The sequence below is a fragment of the Xenopus laevis genome, chromosome 7L (genome assembly GCF_017654675.1).
Source record: "Xenopus laevis strain J_2021 chromosome 7L, Xenopus_laevis_v10.1, whole genome shotgun sequence".
Lineage (NCBI taxonomy): Eukaryota > Metazoa > Chordata > Amphibia > Anura > Pipidae > Xenopus > Xenopus laevis.
Window position 1 is genome coordinate 64,291,236 of NC_054383.1, and position 27,303 is coordinate 64,318,538.

At 37.6% G+C, this 27,303-nt stretch overlaps 1 protein-coding gene across 2 annotated transcripts; it reads right to left on the reverse strand.

Annotated features, from left to right (window-relative positions):
- Window positions 1-453: 453 nt before the first annotated feature.
- prpf19.L (pre-mRNA processing factor 19 L homeolog) lies at window positions 454-21,765 on the reverse strand. Of its 2 annotated transcripts, NM_001087423.1 has the most exons (16): window positions 21,513-21,659; window positions 20,662-20,811; window positions 18,683-18,759; window positions 18,095-18,236; window positions 12,410-12,483; window positions 12,268-12,330; window positions 12,105-12,146; window positions 11,927-12,001; window positions 11,003-11,078; window positions 10,801-10,910; window positions 10,074-10,229; window positions 9,848-9,917; window positions 7,045-7,130; window positions 6,734-6,904; window positions 2,614-2,719; window positions 454-1,723 (listed from the first exon to the last, which is right to left on the reverse strand). In NM_001087423.1, the coding sequence occupies exons 1-16, from the start codon at window positions 21,529-21,531 to the stop codon at window positions 1,626-1,628; spliced, it is 1,515 nt and encodes a 504-aa protein (NP_001080892.1). In that variant the 5' UTR covers window positions 21,532-21,659; the 3' UTR covers window positions 454-1,625. The 2 variants fall into 2 exon arrangements, with proteins under 2 accessions (NP_001080892.1, XP_018097765.1); XM_018242276.2 differs by lacking the exon at window positions 2,614-2,719 and having other exon boundaries at window positions 608-1,723; window positions 21,513-21,765.
- Between the last annotated feature and the right edge of the window lie 5,538 nt (window positions 21,766-27,303).

Sequence of the window (27,303 nt, forward strand, 5' to 3'; positions counted from 1 at the left end):
ACCATTGTTACCTGCAGCACTATCCTCCTATTAGTCTCAGTTATCTACCAACTTGATTGTAAGCTCTACAAGACAGTGACCTCCTTCCTCTTTGACACTTAATCTTAACGTAACTGTACTTGCATTTGTTTGTATTCTATTATTGTAATAACCCCTTATTTCTTCTATTAATTTATTGTTCTGCAGTACAGTGCTGTGTAAACAAGTAGTGCTATATGAATAAAAATATACATACAGACCCATACAGTTGTATGCAATAATACTAAGATATGTAAGGCTTAGCATACCTTTGATTGTACAATAAGGTATGTACTATGTATGTAAAATGGGTTTGACTTTGGTTACATTAAGAAAGAACAGACAATGCTGAAACAGTAGGTGCTGAAGCAATAAAAAGGTACACATTTTGTGGCATGATTATTTTTGTGTGGAAAAAATTACATAATTAACTGGTATGTTTAAATCAACATTTTTAATCACATTTTTTTTCTAAGAAATACAAAATACATTACAAAATGCAGAGGTTAGAAGAAAAGAAAAAAAGAGCTTAACAAGGAAAATGTATATTTTATATGTGTCTTTTTCAACCTAATTTACTATGTTACTATTTTAAAAAAATGGTGTAGGATAAAATAAGAAGAGTTCACAGACTTAAGGCAGCCATATGTGGGTAGATTTAAACTGCTGATTCAGCCCCTTCAGCACAAGACACCAATCGGGCAGGAATGAAATTGTCATGGGACGAGGACAAAAGCTCTCTCTATGCCCTCATTATGATCTTATCATTAGCACTATTGGGGACATTATTTGGGCCGGAATGTGGGTGGTCAAATTGGGTCCAGACACATTTATAGTGCAGTTTTCCAGCTTTCTACTGTTAGGCTGAACCTTATCAGTTCATGGTTTTAGCCTGAAAGATACAAAGGAAAATACATATAAATATAGAAAATCTACTGTGATCTAACAACCCGGACCAGGCTGGAGAGGGCAAAACTGAACTAAGAAAATATTCAAGAGAACTTACTCTTTAGGAATAAAACAGGTCTGAACATGAGGCTTTTAACAAAGGATTGCTATGAGTGACTTTTAAATAACACGAAGGTCTAATCTATCAGATTTAGGCTTTTTATCCTAAAAAAGCCCTTTGGTGCATTCATACTATTCAGCAACCATGAGACTGAGAATATTTTGAATAAAAAGTAAGTAGGAGTTTAAGAATAATGAGGCTGTAGACAACAGATATATAGCAGACAACCACTAAGGCTTTTTCAAGAAAGAAGGGAGATTGTTAACCCCAGTGATCACACTACTGACATGCTACACAGCTGCACTGCACATTTTTAGAGCTGCACAATATTTGAAGTATGTTGTTCTGGCAGTATGCACATTCATGTAAAAAGCTACAGCTTGAGCTGTCATACACAATAAATGTCTTGAGCAGCTGCAAAACAAGGATAGTACAACCCAAATATTTGACACTGCAGAAATGCTGCAGTACACACATGTTGCAAGCATGTTATACAGATCCCAAATTATAACCATATGCAAATTGTGTAATGTCAGTCACACCTGAAATGTGACAAATATGCAAATGACAGAATGCAGATAGGTAGATTCCGATCCATTTAAAGACTGTAAAAACGCAAACTCCGATCCATTCCTGTGGAGGCCAAGAACTTGGCATTCTGACCAAAAGCAAGACCAGTTGTAAGAGCGCTGTGATCTAAAGAACAGAGAAGTAATTTTAGTAACTGTTGACATAAACTGAAAATGGATAGCAGAGTAAGAAATGCTTCTAGTAAAGACTGATGAAGGGCTTGCTGGTCGCAGGTACAGGAGAGTCAGCACTAATCAGGGTTAAATACAATGAGTGCAGTGGTTCAGCAAGTCACCGAAAAAAAACATATTGAACCAAACCAGAGGAGCCAAGATAAGGCTGGGGTGAAAGCGGACTTGTAAAGGTGGTTTCCTCCAGGCTTAAGGCAAGAAAATAAGCAATAGAAAGAAACCACAGTGGTGGGAATTAGGGACAGAATATCCAATAAAAATTATGAAGATACCATTAAAGGAAAACTATACCCCCCCAAACAATGTAGGTCTCTATAAAAAGATATTGCATAAAACAGCTCATATGTAAAATCCTGCTTCATGTAAATAAACCATTTTCATAATAATATACTTTTCTAGTAGTATGTGCCATTGGGTAATCATAAATAGAAAATTGCCATTTTAAAAAATAAGGGCCGCCCCCTGGGATCGTAGGATTCACTGTACTCACAAACATACCAACAAACCATACATGTTAGGTCACACGAGCCAATTAACAGACAGAGTTGTGTCTTTTGCTTCCACACTTCTTCCTGTTACAGGTAGAGTTGTAGTATTTCTGGTCAGGTGATCTCTGAGACAGCACAGAGACCATCACGAAATGGTGGCTCAAGGCAAGAGATGTAAAAGGGCAAGATTTACTTAAATATATATTCCAGTTTGGTAAGATTCTTTAATATGCCACTTAATATGATATGAACTATCTGTTGCTTAAGTGTTCATTTTGGGGGTATAGTTTTACTTTAACAGACCAGAAGATTGAAGGGAAGATGTAAGGAGACTGACCTGTGAAGTGCAGAACTTCAGCCCACTGCTTGCAGATGTAAACCTGTATATCTGTCCCACCAACTGCCAAGTATGTACCACTCTGATCAAATACCAGAGAGCATACCTTAAAACAGACAAATCAAAATATAAATGTAAGAGCAAATTTAACAAAAAGAAAAGCCGGTGCACATGCTTTCACCTCTATTTGCACTGTCCCTCTTTCTACACACTATGGGGACTAACTTTGGAGACAAACATCACCGGTGATGTTGCCCATCGCAACCAATCAACAATAAGATTTGAACAGTCACCTACAAGTTAGAAAACAAAACCAAAGATCTGAGTGGTTGCTATGGGCACCATCACCAGTGATCCCCCTGACAGCTACAATACCACACAGCCACATAATTTCTGTTCTTTACAAGGCAAAGTTAAGGAAGCAAAATTCTTGTAACTGCAACTGGTCAACTTTCACCTGAAAAGGGGTATGTTTACAATTTAAACAATAGTTGTCTACAATTTTCCCTCAACATAGTTAAATGTTTAAAATTATCTAAAAATCAAACCTACCCTTTTCACTTAGATATTCAATACCCTGTATTAGTCACCTTTCTCAAGACTCTGTTAGTTATGTTTTATTAACGAACTGAATGCCAAACTGAACATCTCCAAATCATCTCCTCCCATCCATCAATAAATAAATAAATACACCTTTCAGCAAAGGACATATCCTGCCGTTACTGCTGACTGGCCTTGCTTACCATAACAAAGTTCATTATCCACAAGTACTTCTAGATGAGTATAGAGCTGATCACGGGACTGGTTTTATTTGTCTTTTTTGCACTTTTTTTGTAGACTTCAGATGGTTAGGTAGGTGTATTTTCCAATTAATTTACTTTGTAACTACTCCATTTTTTATGAAAAAGGGGGCTGGGGGTTATTCAGATTGTGGAGTAAATCAGTTGTAAGCGCCTAATTCCTGTTTTCATAAATAAGGCATTGTTATGTTTTGATAAATTGTTGTTCCATAGATCACTTTTATATATTATGAGTACCATTCACAAGTCACTTTTTTTTGAAACTTAACTTTTTGCTTGCATCAACATAAAATTCAAAAAGATTACATTAAATTGGTTTATTCTGGATAATCAAACTTCTTGATGTTAAAAGTAAATTTTTTTGTGAATTTGGTGTTAAATGTAATTTACATAAAAATACTGTACTTTAATGTCACACAAAACGTACCATGTACACACACACATAAACTAGCCTAAGGTCTTCTATGCCAAACTGATTTCTAGAGCTCATGTTGAGGTATGTAGCAAAAAGGATTTGTGTTTGCTATGTAGTGTTTATGTATTCCATCTCATAACCCAGGAGTCAACTGCTTTTCAGTGGGATTCCAGGCTAAATCTATGAGGTACAGAAACTGTCAAGTACTCTTAGCTGTGTCTACTTTGGCAACTTCATTATTTATCAGACACATACATTCATATGCTGTATGACTGATTGGTATTTAGCAACGGATATTGTACACTACACTGGTTTGCTGTACTGGAACTAAAGTAATCAATAATGAGCATTGCGGTGTGTGGAATCTTTATGGATGCACACTACTTCTGTGTTCTCTGATCCATATAACAGGACAAAGGATTTTGTTATCTTTTTAAAACACAGAGCATTTCAAATCCCTATGTCTGTGGTTTGAATAGTTTAGAATGTACTGGTAGAATGCTTCTAAGCAGATTACTAGAGGTTTTCATCAGTAGGCATGTCATGCTTCCAGATTTACCCTGCATGTAGTTTTTATGAAGGTAGAGGTATGGTTATTATATTTAGAGGGCTGCCAGCTCATCCCTTTTAAATCAGACATGGGAGAAAAACAACTTCTATTGTTATAAACGGGCTGTACTGCAAACTTCAACCCATGTGACATGTTTCTTAGATTAGATACATTACTAAGAATAGTCAGCTACATTCAGTGGTATAGAAGGTATAGGAACAGTACAGTGTAAAAATAAAAACTGGGTAAACAGATAGGCTGTGGAGATTAGAAAAAATGTTTCTAATATAGTTAGTTATCCAAAAATGTAATCTAAATGGCTAAAGTGAGCGGATGTCTAATCCAACAGAACACTACTTTCTGCTTTTCAGCTTACTTAACTTTGAGTTAGTCAGTGACCTTAATGGGGTCCACATGGCACATAACTGTTCAGTCGATCCTTAGCATGCAAGTCAGATTCAAAAGCAACTGTTATGACCCATGTGCCCCCCCCCTCAAGTCACTGATTGGTTACTGCTTGGTAACCAATCAGTTGAACCAAATGAACTCAAAGCAGGAAGTAGTGTTCTGGCTATTATGTTAGACATCCAGTCACTCCAGCCTTTACGCATTACATTTTTGGCTGACTAATTAAATTAGAAACATTTTTAATTTTGCACAGCCTTTTTACCCAGTTTTTATTTTTATACTGAACAATTGCTTAAACGAATAAAGTGACATTTGACTTCATTTTTGTAGCATGAATAATTTTGCAATAACAGAAAAAAACATCAGTCCATTAAAGAAATTGGTTGCCAGCTCACCCCTTGAAAACGTAGCATCAAAAATGCACACTCTAGACAAATTAGCAGTTAACTTACAAATAGAACATTTAGACAGTGGGGCTCATTTATAAAACACTAGACGAATTTGCACCTGGGCAATAACCCATAGTAACATTACAAGTACATTATAGACAAATAGCAGGGGACCTTTTTATACATAAAGTGGATCACGGTACCAGAGGCCACCCCTTTAGACTAGAAGACAAGAAATTTAATTTGAAGCAACGAAGGTGGTTCTTCACAGTCAGGACAGTGAGGTTGTGGAATGCACTGCCGGGTGAAGTTGTGATGGCTGATTCAGTTAATGCCTTTAAGAATGGCTTGGATAATTTTTTGGACAGATATAATCAAAGGCTATTGTGATACTAAACTCTATAGTTAGTATAGATATGGGTATATATAATTTATGTGAAAGTAGTGAGGGTGTGTGTATGGATGCTGGGTCTTCATTTGAAGGGGTTGAAATTGATGGACTTTGTCTTTTTTTAACCCGGTTTAACTATATAACTATGTAACCAGTGATTAGATTTTCCCAGCCAGCTGCAAGAAAGGTAATGCAAGTATGTATGAGGCTTTCGGGCGTTTCATGCTATACATGAATGAACTCTAACATGTTTATGGTTTAAGCCGTTTTGGATGACTGAATAGCTAACGCTATGACTGATGAAAGCTGTGAGCGGTTGTCACAGACACTCACCCGAGTTGCTGAATCAACACATTAGATTATATATTAAAAGCTACATCCCCATTAACCTGAGCAGTTTGTTTTTTTTAAGAAGCAGCTAAGTGTGTCCATCACACTTAAATCAGACATGGAGAAAAACATTTACCCTTTATTTAGTTGCTCTTTTCTGGACCCTTTTACATTCAGGGGGTTATTTACTAAAAAGTTTTTTCCCCTTATATTTTACCAGAAACAAACTCGACCTAACTCCCATCCACGAATTTGGCTAATTTACTAACAATTAAACTCGAAAAAATGAATACCTTAAATTTTGAGTTTATAGACTTAAAAACTCTAATTTATCAAGTTTTTGAGTGGAAACCAGCGTCAAAACCCCCCAAAACACTGGAAAATTGTGAAAGCAAAAATCATCTTCAAATGGAAAAGGACAATCTGCCATTGACCATTACATGAATTCGACAAGTTTTAGCTGGAATATTTTTGGATTCAGGTTTTTTGCTACTTTGGGGCATTTTTAAGTGAAAAATACTTGAACTTTTAAAGAAAACAAAATTCAACCCTTAATGTGCTTTATTTTTCTTTTTTGATCTTTTCATTTTCTTCATATGAAAACTAGAAAGTACAAAAACAAACAAACAAAAAACAGAGGACAACCTGCGAATGTTGATTACAGCTACTATTAAGTATTAGAAGCATTATGGTGTTGACACCCAAAAAATATTCACTTTTTCTGCCTTTACTGTCATGTGGAACCTGTCTCGTTTGCTGAAGTCAGAAAGATCACTACAGTTTCTGTTGATTTATATTTTTAGCTCATAGCTATAATAGCTAATTTCCTCTCCGTACCTGATATCCTTCTTCAAGTTGCAGCGTTTTGAAGTTCTTTAGTTTTCGCAGATCCCACAGTTTCACACTGGAGTCATCAGCAGCTGTAGCCAGATAATAACCATTCTCTGAGAAAGCTATGCATGATACAGGACCAGAATGTCCAGGGAAATTAGCCACATTTGAGCGTTCCTAGAAATAAAAGCAAACAAAACAAATCTAAATCTGAAAATTCACTCAGTAGTTAAGCAAGAGTGAAGAGACAAATGAAAAAGAAAACATGCTAAGAAAATTAATTTAAATTTAGAAAATTAATTTAAATTTAGAGTCACCTTAAGATCCCAGATCTTAATTTGGGAGTCCACTGTTCCAGTGCCAAAAATTAGACCATCAGGGTGAAACTGGGCACAAGTGAGAGCTGCAGAAACAAACCACGGTTAGAAAATTTAAGGGTAGGGGGAATGGGGCACATGCATACTGCACACTTCCCTATGATAAAGGGTTAACTATGGAAAGGCCATGGAAAGGACCACTGCTGTGGGAACAAAAATGGCAGGAATCCCCAGTGTATTAAATTGTGTACTAAAGTTTATTTACAGAGTATGCCCAGTTTCATGTTACACATGCAATTTGTTTGATGGTTGCTTTTCTTGTTTTGCTCCATCTCCCCTCCTGTTATCCCCTCTGATCTCTGTCTGTTTTGAACTACAAGTATATTGCTAGAGTGGATCATGTTATAATCTTTTGACCTATCTGGATGTTCACTTTTATCAAGATCCTTACAGTTTTGAAATAAATCTTCAAGGTGCCATTCTGATTGAGTTCAACTGTCTGTTGACATTCCTGGGGTTATTGCTATCTCAAGACAGCTTTATAAGTTAAAGAGATCACACTTTCAATGCTTAGAAAGGGAGGCAGAACAGTCAAAAGATTATTCAAAAGATCATTTGATAACTCTGCAATATACTGTGAATACATGGACACTAGTAATATAGCAACTTAAAGACAGTGCAGCATCACAGCCACAGCCATACAGTCTGTATGTGCCAGCAAACTAACAGCAGCTTTCAGTTTATCAATCCTGTTGTGACTGTTGGAGCTTCATCATTCAAATCAGCTTGTGTTTAATACATGCATGGTATAGCGGTTTTCATAAGCGTTTGGCATCCTGACTCCTGCCTGCTATTCTGTGAATTAAGTTAAAGAGAGACTGAATTGCCTTGTAAACACAGGCTCTGCAAACTTCCAGCTATATCTGAATTGATTATTTTCTCTGCTGCTGAAGGACTTAGCACTACCTCCTTTCCTGCCAGCACAATGTCTCAGCACAATGCTACACATTTTGGGGAAGCTGATCCATAGCAAGAATTAGAATTCCTTCCAGATCAGGGAGTAAACCTTGAGCCCAGTGCAAAATCAAAGCGCACAACCAAATTGACTTGGAAGGCTCAGCAAAGGTCTGAGACTGATAAAGAGGAATTGCTTTCTGGTATTAACCAGTTGTGGTCTAAGACTTAACTTAATGTCTGCCGTTTCTCAATCTGCCTTCGATCCTCTTCAACTCGAGGGCACTCAAACAATTAACTGCTACCTATGAGAGCGACCAGCAATTGTGTTTGAAATATACCAACTTCTTAAAGCAGTACAACACTGCTGAGTCACAGAAGGAAGTAAAGGGATTTGATTAGCTGAATCTAAACAGAGACAGCTTAGTTTTGCAAAGACAAAGGCAGAAATGAGAATCCCACAATTTCTTGAATCCAGATCTCATCGTTCTGTATCTAGTAGACACTCCACGAGATCCTCCAAACCCTACAATCGGGATCTTCCAATTTCCTTCAACAGCTTATTCAGGCACGCACCGATGCTGAATTCACTAGGGTCCAGGCAGTTTTTGAGCAAAGGAAAGCAGAAATGGAAGCAGAAGCCGCATGCATGGAAGCAGAAGCTGCACAAAAGAGAGCAGAAATGGAAGCAGAAGCCACATGCATGGAAGCAGAAGCTGCACAAAAGAAAGCAGAAATGGAAGCAGAAGCCGCATGCATAGATGCAGAAGCTGCACACAAGAAAGCAGAAATGGAGGCCTTGGAAAAGCAATGTGAACATGCTACAGCTCTGGCAAGGTTGCATGTCTTAGAACAAAAGGCTAATGTGAGAGAAATTGTAGCAGTCCAACAGACATAAAGGGTTTTGAATGCATTAAGTATGTCGCAAATGATAGCAGAAGCCATTCAGCTGCATCTAATGCAAGAGGCCCCTTAGCGGTTTCTCCAAAACTTCAGCTCCCGGTCAACATGGCTGCATCACTTGACCAAGGCATGTACACTGCATATACCGGGTCCTAGAGACAATTTTCCTACTTTCTGCCCTTGACAGAAATTCTGATATCCTTCTCTTACTTGGCAGAGATATCCAAGAGTGCACAAGGTCTGCCAACAAATCAATGGACCTCATGATGCCCCGTTTGCCCAACGCCTGGATCTAGGCTGGGTAATCATAGGCAATGTCTGCATGGGAAAAAATAGAAAGCCTACTATGGCTTCTTCTTTTAAGACATATGAGTTCAACTGTCTGCTGACATTCCTGAAGTTATTGCTCAAGACAACTTTATAAGTTAAAGAGATCACACTTTCAATGCTTAGAAAGGGAGGCAGAACACCCAGTTTGACCCCACGTGAATTAGCCTTAACTTGTCCTTAAAGGGCAGTATACACAAATTCACACCTTTACTCAAAATTATCAGAATAAATATGACTTACATGAAAATGTATTTTGTTACTCTTATAGATAAAAAACATGTTCTTCAAAGATTGTACTATTATAAAATGAATTGTAAAATAGTCTGATTTCTCCCCCACCTCCACATAAACAGGGAATTTTGTTTAAATTGAGACAATCAGCTCTGTATAAATAAACCGCATCTCTTCCCTAAACTGCAGCCTTTGTTATGCTTTAGAATAAAGAGCAGATTATTATACAACGGACTTGTTTGTGTACTGGTAATTTAGGATCTAGTAGAATTAAGTCTAAAGTAACTGGACTTTTGTGTAACATTTTCAAGAAACCCACTTTGACCATATGTAAGTAAGTAGAAGCATCATGGCTACAACTGCCACAAAAGAAATGTTTGCTTACCACACCCAGAAGATTCATCTGTCACTTTGGTGAGTACACGGCCCACATGAACATCAGAGAATGCCCAGTACTAAAAGAGAAAGTTACTGTACATTAAAGAGACATTATCACACATATGCATCTTTCATGGTTAGCGTTCAGTGTATGGCAGGTTACAATTCTGAACTCGTCCTACCATTTGGAATCACTTTAGCCATTGTTTGGAAATAAGTAATTTATAAAATACCTGATCATCAGAACAGCTGAGCAAGTAATCTCCAGTTGCATGCAAACTTAGACCAGTCACTGCCCCTTCATGTGCTCTTAGCACTTGAGCACAGGATGCATCAGGAACAGACCAGACCCGTATTGTGGAGTCCGGAGAAGAAGAAAATACTAGCTCCTAAAAAACAGAAAGACTGAAGTATAAACATCTGGACAAAGACACACAAAAACTTAGAGAACTGTGAAAAAATCATATGACAGTATACCTAAAATATATACTGTACAGCATATATCTGTTGTAAACTACATCTAACACTGAAGCAATCCACAGCAGGTACAAGGATTGTGTTTATCAGATAGTTTAGCACAAACAGAAGAAGTGGTTAACATTAAAACACTAAATCTGACCAAATACATAGTGGGGAAAACATCCATTTGATTTTAAATAAAGAGTCAAAACTTTCTGTTAATGACTGATATGAAGAAATATCAGATGTCTGATTTTTTTATAATCTCAGGTAATCTCTGACAAGTGATGTGTCTCTTTTTCATGTTACATTCTTAGATCAGAAGCAGCAAAAAATATTTTTTCAGTAATGACTGGTAAGTATAGTCATCTAATCCAGTTTTAATCAACCTGCTATTCAATATCTTGGTGTTTATTGTAATTGCAATAACTGCCATGACGGTTAGATCCAGGGGAACCACCGCTTTTCCAGTATGTTTTCTCCTGTGGTTATATAGCATACCTGAGAAGGGTGGAAAACAACACTGGTAACTTTTTTGGTATGACCTTTAAGAGTAGCAAGGATCTGTTGCGACAGTGCATCAAATACAACAACACTCTTGTCTGCCCCACCTAAAAAAAAAAAAAAAAAAAAGAGAAAAAACAAGTTTAAACATTGCTCTCTATATTAAATGAAAAGCAGAAAGAAGTGGTAATATCCTTACCAGTAAGAGTTTTGTTTGTGTCGGTTGGACACAAATCCAATGCCAAAATACCAGGGACACTTGCACTGTGTAGCCCCTAAACAGATACACAGTGGTAATAAGAGACAGGCTGTTGTTTTTTTTACAGAAAAATTCAGAATTGAGTTTGTATATGTTAAAATGATCATCCAAAAATGTTTAACACAATACATACATGGGTTTCAAACCTATTTTAATACGACAAAAAAAACTATTTTATTATGAAAATCACCCTTTGAGAAAATATATGGGGTGGTTTCCACAGAATATCTGTTAAACTGCTACATTAAGAGAGATATTTACTAACTCGATTTTTTTCGGGCCAAGGTTTTTGGGCAATTTTAGAGGAAAAAAAAAACCCTCAAATTTTTCGAGATTTATTATACCCTGAAGCCAAAGCCACCAGTCGAGGTCATCTATAAGTCAATGGCAGTCGTCCCTTTTACAATTGGAAGAAATTGTGATCCTCGATGGGTTTCGTCTAATGATCCAAAAAATTTGGGCATATTCCATGCCATGTGCCATTTTAACTAGTATTTTACAGATTTAAGCAGCCTCCAGCTTGACATAAGTCATTATCAATTAACTATTTATATATAAAGTTTCAACAAGAGTAATTGTGTTGATTTTTTGAAAGAGCAAGGACAGAAATATTTTTTTAAATTTTTTAACATTAACCTTGATTTTATACACCCCAACACTAGTAGTGTTGAGGTGGATGGGTACACCAATTTAAACATGTTCCTGGTTGTGTGTGTGTTAAGAGACAATTCTTTATATTGATAAAATGTTAATGCCAGTATCACCATGATCATTTTATGCAAGATCTATTTGGTTTTAAATGGCAATCAAGCTTCTCGATTGAACAAGCTGGATAGTACTAAGAAAGAACACATGCACCCTTACCACATGAGAGGAAACCTGGTGATATTTGCTGAGTTCTTCTGGCTTAACCAGATCTTCTGGGACAGTTTTACCACGCTAAACAGAAGAGGAAAAGACATTATAAAAGAGTATATACAGTGGATGGATGAACATCAGAAACAGAATGCAATATAAACTAGAATTCTAAAATTCTTATTACCTTCTTACGTTCTGTAGTGAGCACAGTTGCTTTGTCTTGAAGCTGTAAGAGTAAGGATATTTTAACTGTATTGGAGCTTTAGAGAATCCGCAAAAAACAAAAAAAAAATAAAAAAACAAAAAACCTTTTTTGGACTACTGCACCTCAACAATAAAATATGTACCTTTTGAATAATTTCTGCTGACATTCCAACCAATTCACCAAGTTCCATGGCTTCTGCAGAGCCCTGCCAGGAAAGTTAAGTAATTCATTAAGCATTACTAAAAATACATGTACTGAACTACAAAAATGGAATGTTTACTCACAGCTGCTCCAGTCGGTGGCATAGGGCTGGCTTGAGGCACAGATATTCCAGCCTGGGGCTTCAATGTAGCAAGAGCTAAAAAGCATTGCAAAATATTTAATTTATATATAAAGAGAGTCTTTCAAAAATTGTATTGGTAAGTATATGATCTAAAGGTTGAGGCCTCAAACAAAATGGGTCCTATTTTTATTAATTTCGCAGAGGCAGAGTACTTTTTTCCTGCCTCACAGAGATGGCTAGCTTATTATTAAGCAATCCCTGGGGTGAGAGTCCCAGAATCAAAGATACTCACTGTCTTAGAAAATGACAAACTCCCATAAAGTGGACTGTAAAGACATCTTTTTATATGTCAGACCACTATGTGTACTAAGAGTAATGTAACGTTAACTAGTTACATTTTTATAAATGGTATTAATGCAAGACAGGTGTATGTTAAAAATAAGAAACTCTAAACTGCCATACTCTGATATACTGTCCTTATGCAGTAAAAGTTCTGAAAGACAAATCTGAATATCTTACTCAAAGCAACAACCAAGAATAATGCATTCAAGTATTCAAGAGTTATTAAAGTGGACCTGTCACCCAGATACAAAAATATTTATAATAAAAGTCCTTTTCAAATTAACCCTTTCCCTGCCAGCCATTTTGTCCTAGATGCGAACATCTACTGCCAAGCAGTTTTTAGATATTTTGCACTCTTTCACTTTAAGGGCCTTTCCTGGGGCGGTCTTTTAGTTTACCCAGGAAAACAATATATTGTTTTTTTCAGGACAACCTGAACTTTCAAAATATGCAAGAATTTTGGTGTAATTCTACTTCTGTAAAAAAATATAGGCTTCTAAGTAAAGTAAGTAAATGAAAAAAATCATGTTTCACAAAGAACAATCACATATATCAGAAACATTATTTACTTTATGTATGAGAACACAGCTGATTTGGAAAGGTCTATGTCTCCTGAACGCGGCAATACCAAATATATATAGTTTTATGGAGATTTCTCACTTGTATAGATCAAAATCTACAAGCAGTACACTACCAAATTTCCAAAGCACCTCTCCACATAACGACATACTTATGATTTCAAGGCCAAACATTCCACTAACAGTAGGTTTACCCTAGAAAACTACCCATTATTAGAAAGAACAGATTCTGGTGAATCAAAAATGGGTAAACATATCGTTGTACTCCAAACTACCAAGTTGCAATTGTTTCCTAAAGTTATAATGTTTTATAGAAATTGGTGAATTTTTTGAAAAATGACCTCAAAGCTTCCAATCTACAGAATCATATCTCCCACATATCATTAGGTATCAATGTAAAACACCCCAAATATGAAAGCCTGGGGTCCACTGAACAGCTTGATGCCCAATATCTATAGGTGTACCCAAGCATGTGGCATATAGGGGCCCTAAAATGTAGACACCTCATTTGAGCTATCAGTTCTGTAATTCCAGATACTGCAAAATCAACACATTTGCATCGTTTTAGGGTGGGGTAAAAGTAAAAAAAATAAGTTCACTCCAGAAAACCATATATTTTCGGAAAGTACACATTCCCACGAATCTAAATTGGGTATGCATGTCTTTGTACTGCAAAGTACCAAGCCGCAAACCATTCCTAAATTTGGTGATTTTGGTGACATTTCCAAAAATCACCTGAAAATTTCTACCCTGCAGCATCGTATTAGCCACATACTTTTAGGTATCAAGCAAAATCACCCCAAATATGAAAGCCTAGGGTCCTCTGAACAGTTTGATGCCCAATATGTATAGGTGTACCCAAGCACGTAGCATACAGGGGCCCCAAAAGGAAGACCCCCATATGGTCTGTCATTTCAGGTATAGCAAAATCAACACATTTACATCGTTTTGGGGGGGTCAAAAGTAGAAAAAAGTAAGTTCACCCCAGAAAACCATATATTTTCGGAAAGTACACATTCCCACGAATCTAAATTGGGTATGCATGTCTTTGTACTACAAAGCACCAAGCCGCAAACCATTCCTAAATTTGGTGATTTTGGTGACATTTCCAAAAATCACCTTAAAATTTCTACCCTGCAGCATCGTATTACCCACATACTTATAGGAATCAAGCAAAATCACCCCAAATATGAAAGCCTAGGGTCCTCTGAACAGTTTGATGCCCAATATGTATAGGTGTACCCAAGCACGTAGCATACAGGGGCCCCAAAAGGAAGACCCCCATATGGTCTGTCATTTCAGGTACAGCAAAATCAACACATTTACATCGTTTTGGGGGGGGGGGGTCAAAAGTAGAAAAAAGTAAGTTCACCTCAGAAAACCATATATTTTCGGAAAGTACACATTCCCACGAATCTAAATTGGGTATGCATGTCTTTGTACTACAAAGTACCAAGCCGCAAACCATTCCTAAATTTGGTGATTTTGGTGACATTTCCAAAAATCACCTTAAAATTTCTACCCTGCAGCATCGTATTACCCACATACTTATAGGAATCAAGCAAAATCACCCCAAACATGAAAGCCTAGGGTCCTCTGAACAGTTTGATGCCCAATATGTATAGGTGTACCCAAGCACGTGGCATACAGGGGCCCCAAAAGGAAGACACCCCCATATGGTCTGTCATTTCAGGTACTGCAAAATCAACACATTTACATCATTTTGGGGGGGTCAAAAGTAGAAAAAAGTAAGTTCACCCCAGAAAACCATATATTTTCGGAAAGTACACATTCCCCTGAATCCAAATTGGGTATGCATGTCTTTGTACTCCAAAATACCAAGCCACATACCATTCCTAAATGTGGTGATTTTGGTGAAATTTCCAAAAATCACCTCAAAATTTCCACCCTGCAGCATGGTATTACCCACATACTTTTAGGTATCAAGACAAATCACCCCAAATATGAAAGCCTAGGGTCCTCTGAACAGTTTGATACCCAATATGTATAGGTGTACCCAAGCACGTGGCATACAGGGGCCCCAAAAGGAAGACACTCCCATATGGTCTGTCATTTCAGGTACAGCAAAATCAACACATTTACATCATTTTGGGGGGTCAAAAGTAGAAAAAAGTAAGTTCACCCCAGAAAACCATATATTTTCGGAAAGTACACATTCCCACGAATCTAAATTGGCTATGCATGTCTTTGTACTCCAAAGTACAAAGCTGCAAACCATTCCTAAATTTGGTGATTTTGGTGATATTTCCAAAAATCACCTCAAAATTTCTAACCTGCAGCATCGTATTACCCACATACTTTTAGGTATCAAGAGAAATCACCCCAAATATGAAAGCCTAGGGTCCTCTGAACAGTTTGATGCCCAATATGTATAGGTGTACCCAAGTACGTGGCATATAGGGACCCGAAAAGGAAGACCCCCATATAGTCTGTCATTTCAGGTACTGCAAAATCAACACATTTACATAGTTTGGGGGGGGGGGGCAAAGGTAGAAAAAAGTATGTTCCCCCCAGAAAACCATATATTTTTGGAAATTACACATTCCCGCGAATCCAAATTGGGTATGCATGTCTTTGTACTCCAAAGTACCAAGTCGTAAGCCTTTCCTAAATTTGGCAATAAAAGCAACGGTTTTTACATTTCTGAAAATCGCCTAAAAATATTGCAATTGGCCGCATTTATCTCACCCAACTTCTTACATACAATTGTAAAACACCATAAATACTGATGCCAAGGGTCTACTGAACAGTTTTATGCCCAATATGCATTGATATCCCAAGGCAGCTGGCATGTGCGGACCCCAAATGTAAATAGTGAATGAGTTTTCTCTACTGCCGATTCGCCTTCTGTAAACATAGACCCTTGACTTCATATTATGTGCCTCAAGACCCTCCTAACAGCTAAGACCCCCCAAAACCATATGTTTTTGGAAAGTACACATTCTGACGAAAACAACCAAGATAAAGACGTCTTTCTACAGCAAAGTACCAAACTGCAAAACTTTTCTAAACATAGAGATTTTTACATTTCTGAAAATCGCCTAAAAATGTTGCAGTTTGCCACATTTATCGCACACAATGTTTTACGTACAAAGAAAAATCACCCCAAATATGGACATCAGAGGTCTACTGAATAGTTTGATGCCCAATATGCATAGATTTACCAAAGTATATGGTGTGCACGACCCCAAATGAAAAATGTGCATATGAATTTTCACGCTGGCCAACTAAGCTGCTGAAAAGAGAACCCCAACTGTGCGTTATGTGCCGTAAGACCCCCAAACTGTAAAAAGACCCTAGAAAACCATATATTTTTGGAAAGCATATATTCTGACGGATCAATCTAAGTAAAATAATATACCAAAGCACCAAACAGCAAAACTATACTAAAGATACATAAGGAACAATAATGCAGGGATAAAATTGCAATAAAACCACAAAAATTGTGCAAATCAATGAAATAACAAAATAACTGCACCGACAGCGTAATTAGTGACCGAAATCTATTATCCAATAGTCACGCTGCTGAAATAAACAGTTTTTAGGGGTAAAAAAACCACAAATTGGTGAAATGAAAAAGTAAAAAAAATAAAATGTGTATACATGTGTGTACACTTCCAAGAATTGTGTGACAGTGTATAAGTGTGTATAAGTGTATATATAAGTCCATATAAGTGTATATAAATGCATATAAGTGCATATAAGTGTAAAATGAAAAATTCAAAAAAACGTTTTTTTTTGTTGTTTTTTTACACTAAAATATGTGTGTATGTGTGTATAATGTAGGTAGGTGTATGTAAGTGTGTAAAATAAAGGGCACTTACCGTTTTTGGCTGATCTGAGAGCTGGAGAAGAGAGAGAAGCTGTCTGCAGATTCACAGCAAGCAGGAAGTGTGTGGGCGTCGCTGGAACACGAGGTGAGCAGGAGGAAGCAGTGCAGCAAGGCAGACACGCGATTTGCTGTGTCTGCCTCTTTTAGGTCGGCCCTGCGACAATCCTGTCGCAGGACCGACATGACAGCCCCCCAGCCTTGTTGCCCAGGGGGCTGTCAATGCTGCTAAACCTCTGCAGAGGCAACTAAAGCCGCTGATGCAGAGTACAGCATGTTAAACTGCAAGAACGTACAATGTACGTGCTTGGCAGTTAAAGCCCTTGCCTGCCAGAACGTACGGTGTACGTGCTTGGCAGGCAAAGGGTTAAACATGAAATCCAATTTCATTTTTTTATTAAAGCATTCATAGCTGTTGAAAGCTCATTTAAAAATTTCAGCTGTCAATCAAGTATTGTCTGCCCCTCCTCTATGCCATGGGCATAGAGGCGGGGCAGACAATTACTTCCACTTTCCATTCAGCACTTCCTAGATGTCACTGCCCTCCCCACATTCGCCTTCATCATTTAATTGTGTAGCCAGGGCATGGGGATGGGGGCATTGTGTCCCCCATTCTGGTGCACAAACAAGATTCTGAGATGATGCAAGGCTTGCCTAAATAACAGTGTCCACAAAATGGCTGCTGCCTGCTTGCTATCATTTTGAATTCCAAGACTGAAGGAAACAGATTCAAATAATTTATATAGTGTAATTAAAGTTCATTTTGCTTAACTAATGTGATAAAATAGGATTTTGAATAATTTTTTTGGGTGACGGGTCCCCTTTAATGCCACTCTGGGAACAAATAAAATACTTTTTTTCTTAAGACATCTTTAATAATCCTTTTATACGAACACTCTCCTTATGTACTTCATACCTTCACGGGCAGCTGTCACCTCCTTGGTAAGACGAGCAATGACACGACAAGCAGCATCATGCTGGTAGAGTGCATGAGAGAGCTCCTGGCGAGTGGTTTGTAGTTGTTGACGCAATGTAAAACTGTGGAGCATTACTGCATCCTAAAATTAAAAAAAGCTTTTGCATTTATGGAAATCAATATAATATACCAAGCAGAGAGAAATTATTTACCCTGTACTAAGTTAAATAAGTAAAGGGTAACCTGATACATTATATACTAACAATACAACAGGTATGAATACTGCAGACTATATTGTTTATGCAGTGTACATGTGTACTCGATAATCAGCTGTGCAATGTGTGTGTTCTGTTTTATTTTAAATTCACACATATTTTATAGACAGACACCTATAAAATACTCATGCTGGTTTGACAATTAGTAAATCTTGTAGTACAGCATCCATTACAGTTTGGACAATTGACCCTTGGTTAGATTACAACATTGAAGTCTTTCTCTGCCTACAATTCAAGGTTTCTGATCTTCTGACTATTGAATAACGCTTTTTAAGGGGAGAAAGTGCAAAGAGAAGGATCCAGATACACATACCCACTCATCTTGCAATGATTTTAGGATTGCTGGGATACTGGTTGCGGAAGGTGGTTTTGGACGAATTGGATGGGCAACTGTAACAAACATAAGATCTTTCAATAAACTGCTCAAAGAAGTAGAAGTGAAAACACACAAAGTACATATCAGTCCATTTTCTGCTGTGATTAAGGAGTAGTTAAATATATGTGGTTCTATATCCATGTGTAACTTAGTGTATCATTAAACGAATGAGTCACTGTATGATTACCACCACACTTTTCTTTATGAATAGTGCATCAAAACCATTAAATATGAGCATATAAAGGGCCCTTGATGAAGACCCTTGGTGCTGGTGTTAGTTTTATTTCATGCACACTGGTTTTCCGTGGCAGCTACAAGGTAGCTTTATGGAAGGTGGTGATATACAGTATATAGCGATAAGGAAGATAAGCACTCCAATATTACTGGTCAACAATCATTTATTCCACTGTGCATACCAACGTTTCGGTCCACGTTTGGACCTTTATCTTGATACAAGTCAGAGTGCGGATACACACCTGGACTGTGTATGTATGTGTGTGTGCAAGTTAGGGACCGCCATTCGGGGTTTACCTTGATGTGGTATGGTGGCTTATCAATTTTATGATCATAACTTTGTAACAAAATAACCCCTGTTTTGGGTACATATGCAATAGCATTTATTATACTAATATATATATACTTTAAAGCCTTTAGAGTGCTCCCACAACCCCCCTGTTTTGATATTGTATATTTAGCTGGAAGCTGTGGCATAGCTTCAGTGGTTGTAGCACCCCATACCCGCCCTTTAAACTAGTGGTGATCCTATGCTTTTAAAATTGGGCGTTTGTTTTGGGAATATCTCTCCTTTAAAAGCCTGATTGCTGGCTGGGGAGGATTTAGCCCTCAGTGAAAAAACAGCGTTCAATGGACATTGATTACAGGTAATGCTAGAATGCACATAAAAAATAAATAAAACACACGTTTTGTAATTGTCCGGCCGTTCCCCACCTGCCCTTCCTTTTAAATATGATACTGGAATAATGTCCTCTGCCTGCTCTTATGGTTTTGCTTTTGTTTTCGTTTTTACTTTTGTCTTTTTTTCTGCTTTTTCTTTTTTGTCTCTCTCTTTCTGTTATATCAGTATGTATGCAATTTCCAACATAGATAAATCTGCAATGTGTGCAGTACTCTCATGCCTATTTCGTGTGACTTTTCTGGATTGTCATTTTATCTATGTGAAATGCTGTCACGGATGCTTACTGATATTTGTTGTTCAAAATACTGAAAAATAAAGTGTTTCAAAAAAAAAAAAAAAAAAAAAAAAAACAAGTTAGGGACCGCCATTCGGGGAATGCTAATATTGTGTAAAAAGAACACTTGCAGGGCCTACAAAGGCATAAAAAACAAGGAATTAGCTCCACAATACTTAGAATGCACAATTCATCTCAGATTGCAGAATGATGCTTACCGTAAAATTTCAGTAAAGTTTGGGGACATATACAATTCACATTACTCAGCAATGTGCTAAAATAAATAATACAGGTATGGGACCAGTTATCAAGAATGCTTGGGACCTGGGGTTTTCCGAATAACGGATCTTTCTGTAATTTGGATCTTCACACCATAAGTCTACAAGAAAATCATGTAAACATTAAATGAACATATAGTCTGGTTTTGCTTCCAATAAGGACTATTTATATCTTAGGTGTGATCAAGTACAAGCTACTGTTATTATTACAGAGAAAAGGGAAATCATATGAAAAAATGTGAATTATTTGGATAAAATTGTCTATTGGAGACAGCCTTTCTGTAATTCGGAGCTTTCTGGATAATAGGTTTCTGGAGAATGGATCCCATACCTGTACTGACCTTTAAAGTACTTTCTACCCCAAATTTTTCTTTTTGGGGGGTGGGTTTGGTCATGTCACTGAAAACAAAGAAAAAATAGCATTATACATCTTCAGGGCTCTACTCACCTTTGATGTCAATTAACTGGTCCTCACTTAAGGGCTGATTTGTTACTGGATCTGTCCCATTTTCAGCCAAATACTTTTCAATAAGGCGCCGATCAAAAATATGACCCGACACAGGGGAAATACATGGGCGGTCTGTGACCTCATTACTGACTAGAGGCAAAGGGGGAGAAAAAAAAAGACGATTACATTTTCTTTTGCAACTATGACATGTATAATTTTCTAAAATATTGCAATCCAAAAACAGGGTTCAAATACACATGTACTGCCAAATGCCCTGAAATTTAAGTTGTAGGAACCTAAGCAACAAGTATCTGGCACCTTTCATTAAGGTTGGAGTCTAGTCATTTATATACTGATAATTCTGTTCTTCGTATGCAACCAAAAACAGCTAGAGAAACTTCAAATTTTTTTCATATGTTGTTAGTTGCATCTTATTTCTTAATCACATTCACAATACAATATTTACAACCAAACTATGACCCAGCTACTAAACAAGCTTACATTTCCTGAATGACTACATGAATATATACAAACTATAATTCAAGATATTGCAAAAGAAATTAAGCACAGTTACTACACTCCACATAGAAATCAGTTTACGTAAATGCAAATCTAATAACATTTATTTTCTAGTAATAAATGGCAACTTATTTTGAATCCCAATTTACAAGATCTATATAGTAAATATTGCATGAATGCATGTTATGAAACACAGGCTCTACATTGTGTAAGGACAAGCAGTTGTGTGCTGCAACCCCAGATTTGGAGCAATGCAATGATCAACTATTGTACACAAGCAAATTATGAATCAGGTAAGGTGCTATTCTACTGCGATTTTCTTTTGCACTCACTATAACAAGTCAAAGACATCTTTCAGGGTTCTCTTTCTGCAATACAGTTAGACAAGAAATTGCGTTGCGATCGCTGTTCAATGTGGAATCCTTGGGTTTAGACTTTGATTAAGCAGGCCCTTTGCAGAGCTATCTCCGTTCTACCGAGTTAAACTTGGAACCAGCGTGGAACCAGCGTCGGCAAGCTACTTCCGGCTTCCCTTGCGTCTACTTCCGTCTACGTAGGCCTTTTCCGTAAAAGCAGTAAATCCAAACTTAGCGTAGTATTGCCGGAAGTGAATAGCTGCCGTGCCTTATAGCTTTGAAAAGCTGTTTAGCCGCATCCTGTAGGCTGAAACTGCGCGTATCTCAAGAATCACTGAAAATAGACAAGTGTAACTTACAAAAGTGCACAAAAGACCACTTAGTTTAAACGAATCCCTTTTTTGGTTGACACCGTTTAAATGATACCTCTGTGTATAGGGGTGCAGGCTAGCTTTTTGTTCCTAAGGTGAAATTTCAACTGACGCCATGTCATGGGGGATAATGTTGATCAACTCTGCATTACTGAGACCTTATATAATGTATTGCCTATATTGAAAAATATATCAAAATAAATATATTTTGCTGCCTACCCTACAGGATCTTTATTTGTAATTTCAATGTAAAAAGCTCCTATTAAAAATGTTTCCAAATTACCATTATTTTGATAAACGTCATGAATAACCTGTATAATATATCATAATACATTAATGCTTAGTAGTCCGTAACACATAGGGTTGCCACCTTTTCTGGAAAAAAATACCAGCCTTTCTATATATCTTTTTTCCCTATTAATAACTAGGGTTGCCACCTTTTCTGGAAAAAAATATCGCCTTCCTATATATTTATCTTTTTTCCCTATTAATAACATTGGGATCAACCATCATTTTTACCGGCTAGGCCGGTAAAATACTGGCCAGGTGGCAACCCTATTAATAACATTGAGATCAACCATAACTACTTTACAGGGTGCAAGTCCCACTGTGTTCACGTCACTGGACCAACAATTTTTAATTAATTTAATTAAAATGCCTTTATGTATCCATTGGCACAAACCAGTACTGCAGCGTTTCAGGTATACCTTGACCCTTTTTCAAACTTGAGAAAGGGTCAAGGTAAGACCTGAAATGTTGCAGTATTGGTCTCTGCTAATGGATAAATAAAGGCATTTTAGAATATCATAATACAAAAGAATCACGAATGTCCTGTAAATTATATAGCTATAAATGGTGGAGTATTGTCATCAGTTATAATAAGTGCTAAGCGATGTAATAAATATTAGTTTATGCTAGAAAAGACTGATTATGCACACAGCAATGATGTCTCTATGCCAGTGGAGCTGGATAAAATCACTGCTGGCACGAGGACTGGCATAGGTGCACTACATATCAGGGCTTACACAGGAAGTAACATAGTAAGTTAGGTTGAAAAAAGACACACGTCCATCAAGTTCAAACTTTTAACTTTTTTTCTAACCTGCCTAACTGCAATTGATCCAGAGGAGCGTCTCCAATTTGCCTCAAAGGGGGAAAAAATTCCTTCCTGACTCCAAAATGACTAGTCCCTGGATCAACTTTTACTATGAGCTATGTTCCATAACCATGTACTCCCTCACTTGCAGAAAAGCCATCCAACCCCTTCTTAAAGCTATCTAATGTATCAGCCAGTACAACTGATTCAGGGAGAGAATTCCACATCTTTACAGCTCTCACTGTAAAAAAACCCTTCTGAATATTTAGGCGGAACCTCTTTTCTTCTAAACGGAATGGGTGACCTTGTGTCAGCTGGAAAGACCTACTGGTAAATAAAGCATTAGATAGATTATTATATGATCCCCTTATATATTTATACATAGTTATCATATCACCCCTTAAACGCCTCTTCTCTAGCGTGAACATCCACAATCTGGCCAGTATTTCTTCATAGCTAAGATTTTCCATACCTTTTACCAGCTTAGTTGCCCTTCTCTGTACCCTCTCTAATACAAAAATGTCCTGAGTGATGGAGACCAAAATTGTACGGCATATTCTAGATGGGGTCTTACCAGTGCTCTATAAAGTGGAAGAATGACCGCTTCCTGTCGTGAATCAATGCCTCTTTTAATACAGCTCAAGACCTTATTTGCCCTTGATACTGCTGACTGGCATTGCTTGCTACAGCCAAGTTTATAATCTACAAGGACTCCAAGGTCCTTTTCCATAATGGATTTGCCTAGTGCAGTCCCATTTAGGGTATAAGTGGCTTGGATATTTTTACATACCAGGTGCATGACTTTACATATATCAACATTGAATCTCATTTGCCACTTAGCTGCCCAGATTGCCAGTTTGTCAAGATCCTGTTGCAAGGATGCCATGTCCTGGAAGGAATTTATTGGGTTGGATAATTTTGCGTCATCTGCAAACACTGAGAACAAAAAATCACCAAATACTCGACAGCAGGTGAAGCGGGCCGAACCCCTGCGTGTTTAATTCAAGTCCTGTGATGTAACGTTTCGGGGGCAGACCCCTTCGTCAGACATGCAAAATAGCGTGCACACATCTTATAAATAGCCATCACAATTAAGAAAAATTAAAAAATGTTTGTACAACACATAATTATTAATACAATATATATCATGCTTGCCTGAGCATTAAAGTACTATTAATATTTGTAAATGCATAGTTCTTGTTGTGAATAAAATTTATGAATAAAAGACTGTGAGTAAAACCTTCCTGTGAAGAAATGCTTCACAGGATGGTTTCACTCACAGTCTTTTATTCATAAATTTTATTCACACATATGATCACATCAAGAACTATGCATTTACAAATAATAAAATTGGAGAGGCTGGCGAATCAGGAACCTTTGTTGTAAGCTATCTGCAAACACTGATACAATACTTACAATACCCTCCCCATAGTCATTAATAAGCAAGTTAAATCAAAGTGGACCCTATACCAAGCATTGAGGGACTCCACTAAGAACCTTACTCCAAGTAGAGAATGTACCATTAACAACCACCCTCTGTACCTGATCCTGTAGCCAGTTTCCGATCCATGTGCAAACGACTTCATTAAGCCCAACAGACCTTAGTTTAGAAATAAATCATATCTTCTGCCCCCCATTGTCCAACATCTTACTTACCTCATCATAAAAAGCAATCAAATTAGTCTGACATGGCCTATCCTGCCTTATCCTGCTGATTGCTGCTCATAATGTCATTCACTTGGACAAAATTTTGAATGTGATCCCTTAACAAGCCTTCAGACACCACAGATGTCAAATATACTGGCCTATAATTGCCAGGCTGAGATTGTAATCCCTTTTTAAATATTGGGATGACATCAGCTTTTCTCCAATCCATAGGTACCATACCAGATGAAAGTGAATCTAAGAAAATCAGAAATAAGAGCTGGTCTAAAACTGAACTAAGCTCTCTTAGAACCCGGGGGTGTATGCCATCAGGCCCTGGAACCTTGTTTACATAAATTTTTATTAAAGCTTTATGGATCATACCCTCAGTCAGCCACTAACTTTGATTTGGGTTTACAGGTCTGAAAAAATTAGTCAGAGTTTAAGATTTTTGATTTTTTTCTTAAATAACCCCCCAGTCGAGTTTCGAATATATTCTAATTTAAGGGAGTTTAAAAAACTTACATGAATTCCAAATTGGACCATTGATAAATGTGCCTCTAAGGGGCAGATTAATCAAGGGTTGAATTGAAAATTTGAAATTCAAATTTTCGAGTTTTTTTATGATCAAAACTGTCAAATTCGACTAGGGAGTTATTCAAATCTGATTCGAGTTTTTAAAAAATTTTAATTAGATTTTCTAGATTTATCATACACTGACCCTTTAAGAACTCAAATTCGAATATTCGCCACCTAAAAACTGCTAAATTGCTGTTTGAGTCAATGGGAGATGTCCAGCCTTCAATTTTGAGTTGTTTGCAGCCTTCTTGTCAGAGTCACTGACTGACTCTGAGGAAGTGCCGGGAGATCCGGCAAGAAACGCATAAGTCAGCCCAGTATACCCACCGCAAGATTCCCCCTGTGTGTTTGTTCCAATAAAGCCGACATTTCAACATAAACGATTGTGTCCTCACATGGTGTCCTGGATCAGCGCCTAGCACGCGGGAGTATCGTTTTATCTGAATACCCAGGACCTAGTGCTCTCCATCAAAGGGGGTATATTACCTAGTGAGAGGGTAACTATCCTTTGAAGTTGTGAATCTTTGCTGCTGGCTACCTGTATTGCATGTTGTTTGTCTTGGAGCATACGCTATCCCGCTGGAGGGATTATCGCAGTATTCTACTATTCTGTTCAGTTCAAAATATCAGTTGAAGTTTACTGCCTTGTTGAACCCTTATGCTAGGGCCATTAAGGGTTCATCATGGCCCTAGTATAAAATACTTGCTCTGTGATGCCAAATTTGCATTTGGTGTTGCAAAATATGCAGCACTTTACAAAAAAAGGACAGTAGAAATGTAGAAATCAAATATCACAAATACCAAAGAAGACAAACAATAAGGAAATTTAGTTTCCTGCACTGCTCACTTTTTGCTGTAATTACTCCTGGATGAAACAACCTTTAGAAATGATCTCAGTATCGGAAAAGTAACTTGTTTTGTTTCCATGCTTTTAAAAGAAATGCATATTTCATGATGTCTTGTTTGTTTAGTTAAAACTTATAACTGCAGTGCCTAAATTATTTTTAAAGGAACTCTTGTGCAGCAGTGCAGTGCCAGTCCAAATGACAAGGGTGCCTAAGGCAACCCCTCAATTGTCTCTGCCAATGAGGTGGGGGAATGGGGTAGAGTGCAACTCACCTCTTGAAACCACTGAGCAAATCCTGCTGTGCTCTAGGCCAACTGCCTCAACCAGCAGCCAGAGTTACAGAAAGCCAAACCAGGGGTCGACAGACCTAGTGCCCCCCCACCTTGCACCCTATGCACATGGCTCTTATACTGTTACTAACAGTGCAGTGCCAGTCCAAATATCAGACCTAGTGCCCCCCACCTTGTGCTCTATGCACATGGCTCTTATACTGTACCTACCCTAAAACTAAAAACCTGAAAAATCAAGTATTGCTAACACTATTAAATGAGAAAGTTGTTCACCAAAATGTCTTGGGTTGTTTTAAATTCTTTTTACATCTTTTACCTAGCACCAATATTTGTGATGATCTGTTTTCTTGAATCAATCACTGATCAATTGACAAGAAAAAATGAAGGTTCTATTTGTAACAGGAAGCAGTGGGAAGTTGTTTGATGCATGTATGTGGAGAAGCTACCAAGGCCGGGCATAGGGCACAGAATTTTAGGGGGCTGCATGCTGCCCAACCACATCCACATTGGTTCAGAAACACTAGGGATGCACAGGAGATACAATAGTTTTTTCTAATTTCCTGCGCATCAACCCCCATTGCTCCAGTCCAGCCTGCTATTGACTAATTTTGTCCACTGCTTTAAAGTGGGAGGCTGTTTCTTTGCGTAAGAGAGGCTGTAGGATCCATTTATGGAGCAAGTGCAAAGTTCACTCTTTATATGCAGAGTGCCATGTCCTTTTTCCAGCATCATTGTGAGGTTTTAGTTATAGGGGATTCAATTATTAGAAAGGTGGATGGGGTCATCTTTTGCAAGGAGCCTACATGTCAAACTGTCTGCTGCTTGCCAGGTGGTAGGGTTTAGCATGCGGTGGAATGATTGGAATATTATTTGGAGTGGCTAGGGGAAAACCCAGCAGACTTGCTACACATACAGTAGGTACTAAAGACAAAGTTAGAGG